The 13,942-nt window shown below is 36.2% G+C and overlaps 1 protein-coding gene across 1 annotated transcript in view; it reads left to right on the forward strand.

Annotated features, from left to right (window-relative positions):
* LOC102223213 (solute carrier family 12 member 9-like) overlaps positions 1 to 13,942 on the forward strand; it is a 68,438-nt gene that overhangs the window by 31,868 nt on the left and 22,628 nt on the right. The window contains exons 7-8 of the mRNA XM_005805883.2: positions 338 to 495; positions 2,839 to 2,921. Of these exons, the coding sequence (XP_005805940.1) occupies positions 338 to 495; positions 2,839 to 2,921 (241 nt within the window). The remainder of the gene's footprint in view (positions 1 to 337; positions 496 to 2,838; positions 2,922 to 13,942) is intronic.

Consider the following 13,942-nt stretch of genomic DNA (forward strand, 5'->3'; position numbering starts at 1 on the left):
TGTAATGTGCTTATATATATATATATATATATATATATATATATATATATATATATACTGTATGTATATATATATAGATTAGTATTTAATCAATTGACATTCAATGTTTATCTAATGTAAGTAACCTAAATGTTTGTAATGTTTTGAAATTTATTTTAGGTTCACAAATTTTAAAAAAGGCTGAAAGTGTTTAAACTTCTTAAAAAGTTCTGCCTCCTCGTGCTGCTTATTGTTCCTACAAGCATGTCTGCTCCGCTTTGTCTAACAAGGACCTGCTTTGATTACAAAGTGATATCATGATCATGTGGGTTAAACCTTTTACATTTTACTTTTGCAGTGTTCTCCTTCAGAGGGATTACAGTTTTCTGAGGGCCATCAACATCTGGGAGCCCGTCGTCATCATTGGAGTTTATTCCTCAACAATCTCTGCCTCAATGAGCAATCTCATCGGAGCCTCTCGCATCCTGTATGCCTTGGCGAAGGATGACTTATTCGGTGGGTAAAGCGACAAAGCTATGCAGTGGAGCAAATGCTCTTTTTCACGCTGATGCCATTTTGAAGCTTTAACATTAGAAGCTCCTGAGTTTTTGAAAGGGCGATGAGAGAGCTGTTTAAAGCAAAAGCTACAGCCTACAAAGTGATCCGGATATCTCAGGACAGTGAGGAGAAGTACGTGGTATTTCTGATGGAAATGTAATTTACCATTTGAAAGTTTAAACACAAACTCTGTCTCTGTGAAAGTCACTGGCATATCAAGTTTATGCAGCACGTGTGATTTCCATTACTTCTCTGTGTGAGTCAGTCCTGCCTGCTGTTTTTTCATTATTAATAATTGTGAGTGCCATCCTTCTCCTCTCTTTTATTATTTTTAAGCATATTTTATTTGTCCGCCTGTTTCCATTTGCATGTACTCAAGCTCCGGTGTGTACTTTAGGGGAGATAAATGAATTTATTAGCACAAGTTTGTCTGTAGAGTGATCAAAAGAAGCAGCTGACTCAGGCTTGCCTACACCCCAACAACCAAAGGGTTAACATAAATCAAATGAATTAGTTTAATTAGAAGTTGGCAACTGTGGAACCATAAAAGTTGAAGAGGTACAGCAGATATTTGTGACTGTGATCACACCGGTTGTCCGTTTGTGTGTGTTCTTGTTGTCATTCATGCATGCAGCTCGTTGCTTAACCTTGCCACTGTCCTATGTGGACTGACTGATGGATGTGCCAGTTTCCCAACACGTACACTCTGGAGTTTTCTTCCCACACATCTCAATCTCTTTCTTCTCTACAACTTGCTAATCTCCAACTCCTTCAGCGTTGTCCTGCCTCTCTCCACCCCCTCCCACATCTGCATCGATTTGACTTAAAAGTCTCACTGATTTAATTCAGCTTCTTTATCAGGTGTGAAATTTACTCTGAAACGCAGATTTCTCTCCATCACCCGCCACTTCATTCTACCTCCATACAGGGCTGTGTGTTTCTGTCAGTCAGTCATGAGTCAGCCAGCCACCTCTTAAGTCAGAATGTGATGGCCGAAAGAGAAAGTTGTCTGAGGTATGACAAGTATGTGGGAGCACTGTCTCCCAGAAAACCAAGTGGCGGTGAGTTATTAAATAAAGTAACTCATCGGCCCAGTTTATCTCTCTCACCGAATCTGCCGCCTACTCCAGCTCTCTGTTTTTAGATCAGACGTAAAGTTAATTACAGAAATCTGTTTAAATGTCAGGGTTATTAAAGTTTACCATTCCTAGTCTAAATACTGATGTACACTGGTGATCTTGTAAAAATTGCCAGGCCACTTTATTAGGTACAGCTTGTTAGCGCAGGTGTTTGACTTTGTTTCACCTTCAGAAATGCCTTAATGCTTATGAAACATTACAGCAATCTCCAGGTCAGGTATCCAAAACTTTCCCCAGAGTTTCATACTGATATGATTACATCACCCGGTTACTGCATGTTTTTTGGCTGCACATCCATCATGCAAAGATCCTGTTCCACACATCCAGTTAGTGCTCTGTTGGATTGGTGTGTATGTGTAAAAGATATGAGTACAATTACCAAATTAAACAAAAATTATTTTGAGACTGTTCAAGGTTCCACACTGTTAGACACCACCAGTCTGAACCACTGATTCAAGACGGGATCCAGGCTTGCATGTTGTTAATGATGAATTCTGGCCAATCCATCTCAACGTCGCAGTTCAACAGGCAATATTTTTCTGATTGGTTATTGTAAACAGTAGCAACAGTTTCCTGCCCTTATCTGATAAATGTCACACTCTACTTATGAGTGACAAAATTTTAAGTTCCTCAAAGTGCCCCTCATTTCTTCAAATACAGACCTTCATGTAAAAACTAGTTTATGGACGTTTTGGGACTTTTATTAGTAATCTAACCCTGCTTTGGTTAAGATTAAATTTTCCCCAAACTGATAAACACATTTGAGAATTATGGTGAGTTTATTTTAGCTGGTGGTCATTTTGTCACCTTTTGTACATTGCTTAACCTCTAATATTATTACACGCCCCCACTAAAGACATGTAGCATAGATGTCTTACATCTGCATCGGCATTCAGAAAACTGAAAATCTCCCCTTGAAATTTTAGTAATTTTTGAGGTGCACTTAATACTTACTTTATCTGTCTGGCTTCATTGTTGCTGGATAAACAATATGGTGAAGTTTTTCTATCAAAATTAATATTAAAATACTCTAACTTGGCAGAAAGCTCACCTGTTTTCCACTAATGTGGCTTCTTATGACCATTTAAAGTTAGTCAATTAATGTTTTTTTCCCTCTGAGAACTTTCTTATAATCTTTTATATTTGTCACTTATTCCTCCAGGTAAGGTGCTGTGTCTAGCTAAGAAGACATCTCAGAGTGGCAACCCCTGGGTCGCTGTGCTCATGTCCTGGTTCTTGGTGCAGGTTAGTAGAGATATACCAGTTCAAAACAAGAGATTTTAAGACTTTTAGAAGCAAAGAAACATTTCTTTGTGGTTAGAATATTATTTGTGGTTAGGTAGTTTGTGCAAAGTAGTCTTCAAAATGTCAACTTGGAGTGTCCTTTAAAGGAATTCCAACTTATGCCTCTGTAAAACAATATGGTATTTTCTTAAGCTAATTTAAAATCCCAAATATTAGACGTACAAAAATTTGCTATTAGGAAAGAAAATAAAGTGAAATAACCTTGTGGCAGAAGTGTGCAAAGGAAGGAGTCTTATCAGCATGTCACTTCTTGACTTTTTAGTATTGGTATATTCTAAATTTTGAGAGTTTTCTAAATCTATCAAAAATCTTATCAAATTATGAGCATTTTATTTTCAGTTTTCTGAATGCTGTCAGATGTAAGACATGTATGAAGGAAAACTGGGCTGTCTTGAATGATTTTCTTGATATTTCATTATTTGCATCCTGAAATGAAAGTCTCTGAGAGGTTAAAAAAGATAAAAAGTATCTCAGTGTTACATCAGTCAGGAGACTGATGAACAGTCTCTTGTTTATCAGGATTTTCATGACACCCCACAGACTTGTTTTCATATTTAGTTCTGGACTTTGGTGAGGCCTTTCATAAACATTTATTTTCTTTGGAAAATAAATTTGTTAGTTTGACTAACAAAGGAATGGCTCAATATGATGCAAAAAAAAAAAGGAAACGGTTGAGGTTTGGATCAAAACTACACACTGTGTGATTTTATTCTGCTTGACCTAAACCCAGTCCCATGTAATAAAGAATAGCGGGTCATGATGCCACCACCACCAAGGAGATATTCTAGAGTATCTGTTTGATGGTTTCTAAATTAAACATAGTTTAGAAATCAAACTTTATTTTTGATTTAATCAGATTTTGCAAGATTTTTGTCAATTGAGCATAAAAAGTCTCCTGCATTGCATCTTTACTCTTAGGTTTACACATCTGCAGAAAACAGAAGATTGTTCCCATATTTAGAACAAAGCTATGTTTCGTCTTTATCATTTTTTAAAGAAAATACATTTTTTTGTGTAATGTGACTTTTGTCTAATACTTTCTTTGACAAAAGAACAGTTGTTACAGTCATTATTCTCCTCACTGATAAACACTGTGATACTTTTTTCTTTTGTAACCTCTCAGAGACTTTAATTTCAGGATGCAAATAATGAAATATCAGGAAAGTCATTTGAGACAGCCTAGCTTTCCTTCATAGATTTCTTACATCTGACAGCATTCAGAAAACTGAAAATAAAACAAAAAATGCATATAAAAAAGAAAAGTGAATACTAAAACTGTATCAAGACTAATTTCAACTAAGTGTAAGCTTAAGCATCATGTTTTTTTTTTCCATCAGAAAAACTTTAACAAGTGTGTGCACCTTTCTATATCCACTGTATTTGCTACTTCTTTCAAATAAAAAGAAAATACCAACAGACTAATGACGACACATCTACAAAATACAACATTTGTGTTTCACCGTAGTCAGTTGCAAGTGATTGTGTTTGTGAAGTTGTTTTTTACAGGAATATACTGCACATTGATGCTATTTTTTTATAGTTCTTTCAATCTTTTTGCACATTGGCCTTTTTGTCTAATCGTCCTTCTTTGTCCTTTTAAAATAAAACACACTACTCACATATTTAATCATGAGCATGCTCAGTGACAATAAGTGTATTTTTACAGTTTATAAAAAGAAAGTGTGTCAATTATTTAATGTATGAAATTAAAGATTTTGCATCAAAGAATGTTTTTATTGTGAGTTAGCTGACAAATCCTTTGAATCCCAAACATAATCAAGCTTTGAAACAACTAATCTGTTCCTTTAAAGATGGCCCTTAAAGTAATCAGGAAAACAAAAAGATGCAGCAGAAAGTCAAGGAAATCTGTGTCATATTGTTGATGTTCATTTCAAAGCATTTTGTACTAACTAAGATTATATGTAGCTTTTAAAAGTTCAAACTTCAATTATTTCTTTTGTGAAAAAGGATTGAAAGCATAGCAAGCCAAAGAAATGACTACAGAAGAAATTGCAGTCCTAGACTTTTATTAACATAGTTTGCTGAAGTCATTAAAACAAAGATAATTCCTGCTGAGCTCTGAAAGCAGCAGAGTTCAGAGCAACATGAAGCTTCAAATGAGCGTCTTTTAGTTCTGGCGAATAAATGAAAGGTAGCCAGGATAGAGTGTGAAAATCAGCCCAAACTCTTGTTGTTTGTAGTGTGAAGTCTTGTCAGAAGGTTTTCAGCACTAGAGATCAGAGACCCTCTCTTCTTATACACCAAGCCTTTTGCTTCAGATTGAACAGCAACAGTTGGATTTCTGTATTCACTCTTGTAATATAGTTTAGTACATTTTGTAGACCTAATTAACCTAACTGTATCCTAAATCTAAACTTAAAATTTCAACCACAAATTTAGTTTGTGTAAAATTTATATTTGGATAATGTACTGTTTACAAATGGTTTACAACCAATGCCCTGATGAGTAATAAGGCTTGTGGAACAGAATTTATCTGTTTAAAAATCCATTTTCTGAAACTGGCTTAGAATGAATTCCAATTAGAAACATTTTTATTTCAATATTCACTACCAATTCATTGATCGTATATATTTAAAGTGATTTGGCATTAAAATGTGGATTTATAATACATAGTTTGTGCTGACCCATCATGACCTGGAGCTTCACCATAGAGTGTAAGAAGGATGTGGTAGCCAGGTAACCTAGAAGTGAAAGATCTTGTTAATTTTCCAGAGTTGAATAACCCCAATGTAGGTTGTAAAATGCTATACTTATTGCTGATGTTATTAAATAATTATAGGCATTATTTATTTTTTTATACACAGGTCTTAAATTGCAATCGTAATGGCCCTGAAAGCCCCTAAAACGTCTTGCATTTAACCCAATGAAACTTTCAGTAGGCTAACCTTGCCAATATCACAAAATAGCAGGCTGGAGATAAAGTTTCAAAGCTTAAACACAAACCGCTGTGCAAACCCAGGAATATTATTAGAGCACAGTTGAAAGAAACAGCTGGAACACCTTGTGGTGGTATTCATATATCACATGTTAAAAGTGGGGGAAAAAAGTAAATTTGAACTGAGGAGGAAAATATTGGCAAAGGACAGGAGGGTAAGGATAGAGATGAAGAGGAGGCGGAGGATCATACAGGCAAATAGCCCCGACTAAACCATTATTATCAGAGGTGAGTGTTAGAGGCTGAATGGCTTGTCATTATTGGCACCCTCTCTTTTTCTCACTGTCTGTGGCCCTCTTATCCTCTTCTCCTCAACCCGCGCCACTCTCTAGAAGCCGAGGAGAAGCAATTAGATGGAAATCGTTAGCTGTGTCGTTGCCGCCATCAGAGATCATTTGCTCTCGTCCTCTTTCTCTGTGTGTCTTCCTCCACCATAAGGATGATTAACTGATGACAAAAGTCTGATTGTAATCTGGCTTTGAACACTTGGACAATGCAGAATTGAAAAGAAAGAGGAGGGCGCCTTCTGTTATTATAGTTCTCAGAAAAAAAAAAGACCACGGGAAAAAAAGTTGGACAAAAGAAAAATGAGACGTACAAGAAGAGATTAGAGAGGATAAGGTTGTTTTTGTTTAGACCCTTCTTGACTGCACAATATTAGATTTGCAGTATTGCATTTATAGAAATCTGTTCTTGTAGCATTTTGTTAATCCCAGCTAGCCGTTTTGTCATGCCCAGAAAATTTTTTAATTCGGTGTCAAAACTTTAGATAAAAACAGAGAAACTGCTGCTGATAAATGATCTATACAACAATGCACGAGATTCATGGAAATTTGCCCCTATTTTTTTGCAGCTGCATGTAAATGACTTTCCTCTCACAGCTCCTCTAACTTCATGTAAATTCAAGTCATCTTCACTGATCCACTCATTCTCCGCTGCTCTTCATGGGTCAAGGATGCAATAACAAGGAGCTAAGAAAAGCACTCCTCCTTTCTAACCTCTTCTCCACCTCAGCGTTGAGGTCCCAGAATCACACTCAGACTGTGCTTAAGTGTATTCTGAGTGTGATCTCCACCCAGTTGGACATGCTGTTAACTGTTTCTCAGGGATATGTTCTCATTAGATGTCTGAACCATGTCGCTAGAGGCCATGACTCACTCTCGTTCCGACTCGATCCTTCTAGCACTTTGTTTCCAGATCACCACGGACTATAGTTATGAAGAACTTTAACTCATTTCTCTACTTACCATATTTCAACTACATGTGTTCCTAATATATCATCAAAAAGTGAAAAAAGACCAAAACATAGGGATGCAACCCTAGCAAAAAATAATAAAAGAGAAATTTCACCCTACAATGTGAAGCTCCTTTTTCAGAATACACTGGTCAGCAAAACCTTTAAACTGGGGGAAAAATTCTCAGACATTTATATTTTTGCAACTTGATTGTGACCAGTTGAGCTTGAAAATAAACTGGAAGCGACAGAAAGGAGAGCAGGGAAATGATTGAAAATGACATTAGGACTGAAACCGACTATTTATCATCCAATCACGTTTGTACCATACCCAACAAATCAGAACTAAAAGATTGAAAGAAAAAAAAAAAGGACTCCGCACTGATTAGTCCCACTGTCCTGGTTGATTACTTCAAAAATCAATGTAGGCACAGTTGACATGAGTTTTCCCAAATGGCACTGTTGGAAGTAACATTTTGTGCAAATATACTGTAGATCCTAGATCATAAAAACATGCGAGATGGTAGAAAAGTGTAAATAGGTTTAACTCAAAGCTCTATTGTTCCATTGGAAGACAAAGCTTCCTGATCATTAAAAAAAACCATTTCCAGTGGGAACTCCTGGTCATGGCAGTAACATTGGAATAATAATTTCTTCTGATTGGAGACTAAAACGTTCTTCCACCTCTAAATGTCTCTTGCTTTGTGCTCCCTTACAGTCCAGCCAGCCAGGTTTGCAGAAATGGAGAGATGAAACCCCAATTGAAATTGAGACATTGTGAAAAAGATAAATAAAAACAGAATACAATGACTTGCTAAGTATTTTTGTGCAAATACATTTTCACATTGCTCCACAAATTAGTTGCTACATTTTCTTTAAAAAAAAAAAAGTTAGATATTTAGCATATCCTTTGATTTGTTGAGAGTTGCATGTTATTTATAGTGTCTTTTGATTTCATCAAGGAGAACAAATTCAAAGTGTTTACTGTCCCGTTTGGCTACCAACATAGTTGATTTGCTCTGTTAATAATAAGCAGCACCTTTACAATTTGGGGTCTGTTGGTTAGCCGCTTTATTCAAAAACTCTGATAAAAGCTGTATGTTACTCATATCATATTTTGGTAACCTAAAAAACATACATTTAAAGTTGATTTAGAATCCATGTTTAATGTTAAAAAAAATTACTTGCAGGCACTGGAGCAGTGCTAAAAGAATCTCCAAAGGAGGCCCAGAGGAGGAACAGGCAACCTCCAATGTTTTGTTGTTAACCAACTACTAGAAGCTCTTACTGCCCAGGCTCATGCCAATCAATTTAAACTGAAGCTGGTGAATAAATATTTACTGAAGCTTTTGCCAGAAGGTTGTTTTACACCCTTATTTGCAGCTTAGCCACTCAATACTGCAATTGTTTAGGTATTAAAACATTAACATTAAAGCCGCTGTTGATTTTATTTTTGATCATATGCTCCAACAGTGGGACTATGAGTTGTTGAAATATGTATGATGACTGCCTAAGCTGTTTCACCTGAGCTTTTCTGACCAGTTTCTTCTCACTTTGTTGCATTTAAAATGTTTGAGCACAGATGTACTTTAGTGAAATGCATGACTATTTATGTGTGTTGCTTTCCAGTAAAATATCCCTCAGATGGGCAAGCTTGAATAATTCCCTCAGTGATTTATGATGCTCGCATGCACACTTGCACACCTCACAGTCAATGTACAGTCACAGCAGTCGTCTCTGCTAGCCTGTGTTTAAGTTAATGGCTAATTAATGCTCTGGTGGAGCAGGCTCCCAGGGGAGTACTGGAGAAACATCCACTAACTTTCACTGCCAGAGGTCAGGATGTTCTCTTGCCCACTTTCTCATTTTCATTTTTCTTTCCGTCTCCTTCACCTCACATGTTTCCCCTTTTTCTCTACTCACTCCTCCTGCTGCTCATCCCAAGACAGTTTCTCCCTTTTTCTAACCACCTGTCAATGTTACAACATTAATCTCAACTTCCTGTCATTAGCAATCCTCCATTCTCTCCTTTTCTTTTTACCTCAGCGTCATAGTTACAAAGTTAGTCTTCGGCAGGCTGGCACATCCCTCTCCACTCTGTAAACACCAACAACATGCCCTTGAGCTCAGAGAAATATGCTCCCACTCAGTGGAGCTTCTTAACAGCCAGTCATAAAACACATGATAATTGGAGAGAAAGCTTCTGCTCTGTGTGTGCACAGTGCAGCAGTTATCTTTCTGTTCTGTGGGATCAGCCTCTGCAGCTTGTATGCAGATAAAGAAAGCACACTTTATTATGGAAAGCCCACAGAGCTCAGTACAGTCGACCTCACGCTGAGATTTACACACCATCAGGGTGGTTCGTTACGATGGAAAATGTCCAGTTTGTTAAATTTGAACGTGTTGATGCCATAGACAGAAATACAGCTCATTGTTTGTAATGAGTTTCAATCGCACAGTGAACACACTAAATTACTTTGATGGGTCTACCTGATTTTATGCTAATGAAAATTGTCCAAATGTCTGAGTACAGCATTAAACCTAGAGTGCCTGTGAATAATTGACTTGAGCTGACGTTCCATTTTGTTTACACTTTGGATCCTGTTGTGCTTTAGTTTCAATCGTTCAGTCAAACTTAATTTATTCAGCACTTTTAAAAACAAAAAACATGCAATTACCAGCAATTAACAACACAGAGAAAATGAGAGAGGAATCTAGAGGCTAATTGGCACCAATGGAAATGTTAGTCCGATAAACTAGAATTAAATGGTTTTGAATCACATGCAATCTAAACTCCAACAAAAACATAGTAAAATATTAGAGCTTAAAATAAAGAGAGATTTTGCTGTTAATTACTTGCATGTGGATTTACTAACTTTGAAGGCTCAATACTGTGACGTCAATGTTGTTTTTTTTACAGTTATAAAAACAAAACCAAGATAAGTATAAAAACAAAGCACATGCCTGGAGGCTTGGCATTTGATGGAATAACTATGTTATTATTGTTATACATATGTTATTTTGTTGTTTGGATTTAAGCCATGTTTCTTTATCAGTAGGAAATGTGTGTTTATATGCGTGTGTGGGGGTGTGTGTGTGCATCGCGTCCAACTGGGATCTAGGAGTAAGGACAGAATACAGGACTTGGAAGGTGTAGAAAAAAATAATTCATTGTCATTGTGTTTTAACCATTCACATAGTGATGTTATGAAACATTCCAGCTGTTGAAGATTCTGGGAAATGTTCAGAATAGTTCAGTGGTAAGCGAACCAAGATCTTCATCAGCTGAGAGACGGACTGGTTGAGAATTCTACACATGAAGCAGACAGGATTTAGATAAAAAATACGACCCACTTGGTATGAAAGCTGGGGGTTCTGAACGATTTTTGTGGCTATGAAACTTGTGTTCAAAGCAGGTGTGCTACATTTATTTTTGTTATTTGCCACTTTTCACTAGCATCAGGCACACCCATTTTCCCTTGCTAATGACCCCATCAATCTTTTTAATTTAGTGGCAGAACCCAATTGTTTTTGGGTCAAATGTAAAGGACAGCTGTCCTTGAAAAATATAGACTGCTTAACTTTTTCTCCTGTGGTATAACATCGGGACACTAAAATGTCTCCAAGTTATATTTTTAATTATAGCTGAAATTCTACAGTTAATAAAAAAAAAAAAATTTATATATATATATATATGTATATATATATATATATATTTTGTCTTTATATGTATATATATGTATATATATATTTATATATATATATATATATATATATATATATACTCAGATTGCATCTGAGTTTAAATCTGTGTGGCCATCTGCATGACATCTTTGAATATTCTAACAATACATCCCCTGCAATTTTATCCATCATATGAAATGGAGAGCCTTTATAAACGTAATCCTTGTAAAATCAGAGCAAAATGAGCTGACATTATTCATTCAAAAATCTAAATTATTGAATGTTTTTAATGTATTCTGTGGTTGTGCATAGTGTTCCCAGGGTTTTTAAAAGTCCTGCATCTTTTTTAAAACTTATTTTAATGATTACTTGGCTGAGGGGGGCTTGTAAGAACCACAGGGTGCAGTGACTCCACTGAGGAACCAACTGGTTAAGTTGTCTGTGGTTTTTATTTGTAGATCTAATTAGAAATGTCACATAAAGTATTTTCATATAAAAATAACCCACAGGCTTATGAATTAGTTTGCCACAGCTTATCTGAGTGATTTATAGTTTAATTCTGGTTTATATTTCTGTTCTTAAACTGAGCTTATTAGCATAGCCTTGAATTGTGACTCTACATATACTGTACATTTGTTGTCCAGATATGAAAGCTTTTGATTTGCATTTGGTTTTGCTTCATAATCTCTTTGCTAATGTTACAAACATTTATTCAGCAACTTTGTGTATTTTTGTTTAAAAGTTTATAAACTATACTCACGATTTTGTAAATTACCAACATCTGACAATAATTACATCTGGCTTAAACTAGGTTTTACTCTTTTCTTTGTACTTCTGGAGTAGCTAAGGGTAAATTGTGCTTAGCTATGTTCACACATTTTGATATCAGTGGACATGGCAGGGAGCAGTACTCATATCATGGTCATCTTCAGAACAAAGCTTCTGCACCTCCAGTCTTATGCAGCAAGTCTCATTAGATGTACAACTCTCCCTCCAAATGAGCTGCTTTGAATTTAAATAACAAGGGACCAAACTTGGCTGTGCTGTCACGCAGCTGTCACAGCTAACATAACTGAGTTCATGTAGCCCAGCAGCAGCTTAGATACCATCTTAATTAAAAGTGAACCTTTGCCTCAATCAGTTGGTTCCTCACTGGAGCCACTGCACCCTGTGGTTTTTACAAGCCCCCCCTGGAAAATGCAATAACATGCATTTTTGAAAGTGTGTTACTCCTGACACGATGTATGCCTTATGTGATGACCAAAATTAACCAAAGTGTAACCAGGTGATTATAAGTAGTGTTAACTCTATCAAAAGTTTGGCTTTCTGTAATGTGTTTTTTCAAGAAATTTTGCTCTGGCTGAAAAGGGTTTATTTAGAAAAGCATTTCTTTTTCACAGGAGTCTTTTTGGAACCCTTCTTTGTTCGTCTCGGGACCAGTAGATTGACATCACGGCAGACACTTTCAGGTTCACTGTATTTATTCCAACAGGAAATCGAGTTGGTGGTTAACTTCAATCCAGTAGCTTCTGCTCGTATACATTAAATAAAATAAAAATAAATAACCCCAAACAAACTACTAAGCAATAGCTCCCACTGAGCAGTTAGCAGCAATTGACAGCAGTTAGTAGCAGTTTGCAACAGTTCACATTTGTAAAATTAAACATAGCTAAAATGGATAACATTAATAACAGTTAAAACATATATAAAACCCAGCATAATTGCTCGTGAAACACTGCACCATCAAATTTGTCTAAAATATATGTTAAAATATAGTACCAGTTCCCTTCTCTGTCGGGTAGCTGTCAGTTACTGGTTACTATGGTAACCACCAACTGATAAGTGCAACATAACTGAACTTAAAACACCAATAAATGTTTGAAGAAACAACTTGTTGATTAAACAGAATAAATTCAAAGAATAAACAAACAAATTTTGACAAACTTCACATTTATAATATTGCTAAAATGAAACTGTTACATTTTGAATGCACCACATTGTTAAATTAGCTTGCAGTTCTGTGTCACATGACGCTGCAGTATTTTGAGTATATTTTGCTTGATCCCAATTTTCCTTAAAGAACTGCAATAAAATACATAGCAGCATCTGTTTGTTTTATTAGTCTCCCTAAGTTGCAACTTATCATTAATTATTTTTTAGCAGATGTAGTGGCCAACTCACAGCAGTCACTGTAAAACATTTTTATTTTAAAATGAGGATCATTTTAAACTATCATCAACATTAGATGATAACAATTTAAGATGTCATCATCAAATTATGATTTGATGATGACATCTTAAATTGTTATCATCTAATGTTGATGAATTAACAGCCAGCATTACTAAAAAATGTCTTCCAGATTGTCGGAAAAGAGAGACATAAGGTAGATAATTACCTTAACTCTGAACTTGAAAAGCTCCATTGTATGAAACAGAGCAGCTTTGTTGTTTGTACCAGAAGAAAAACGGCGAGTGACTGAGGGTCACTGCGCGTAACACAAACCCTGTAAATTCTAGACACTAACAGGTACCATAGAATTGCACAAAAATCCGTGAGGGACGGCGGAGTCCTAGAGCGAAATTCCATGAAAGAGGTGTACAGAGCCTGGTGCCGGAAGAAAACCGGTGAGTGACTGAGGGTCACTGCACATAACACAAACCCTGTAAATTCTAGACACTAACAGGTACCATAGAATTGCACAAAAATCCGTGAGGGACGGCTGAGTCCCTGCTCAAAATTCCGTGAAATAGGTGTACGGAGCCTTGTGCCAGAAGCCCATTAAAATGCTGTCTACATCGTTTTAAACTGTGTGATTGTGAGCGTGAGTGGGAATAAAAATAGCAATAGGTATTTTGTTCCATATAACACAGTAGGAGTGTAACAGGTAAACTTTCTATGGATGCAAACTCGACTAAAAACCCACCTGTTTAGGATTGTATTTGAAACGTATTCAATTACAAATTTATTGATGGAACCTGACTTAATGTCGTGTTTTGATTGTTGATTCTATCTTGCATTGTGTTTCTGTGTTTGATATGATGCAAAGCACTTTGAAATGCCTTGCTGCTGAAATGTGCTATACAAATA

This window comes from Xiphophorus maculatus, chromosome 18, assembly GCF_002775205.1.
Source record: "Xiphophorus maculatus strain JP 163 A chromosome 18, X_maculatus-5.0-male, whole genome shotgun sequence".
Taxonomy (NCBI): Eukaryota; Metazoa; Chordata; class Actinopteri; order Cyprinodontiformes; family Poeciliidae; genus Xiphophorus; species Xiphophorus maculatus.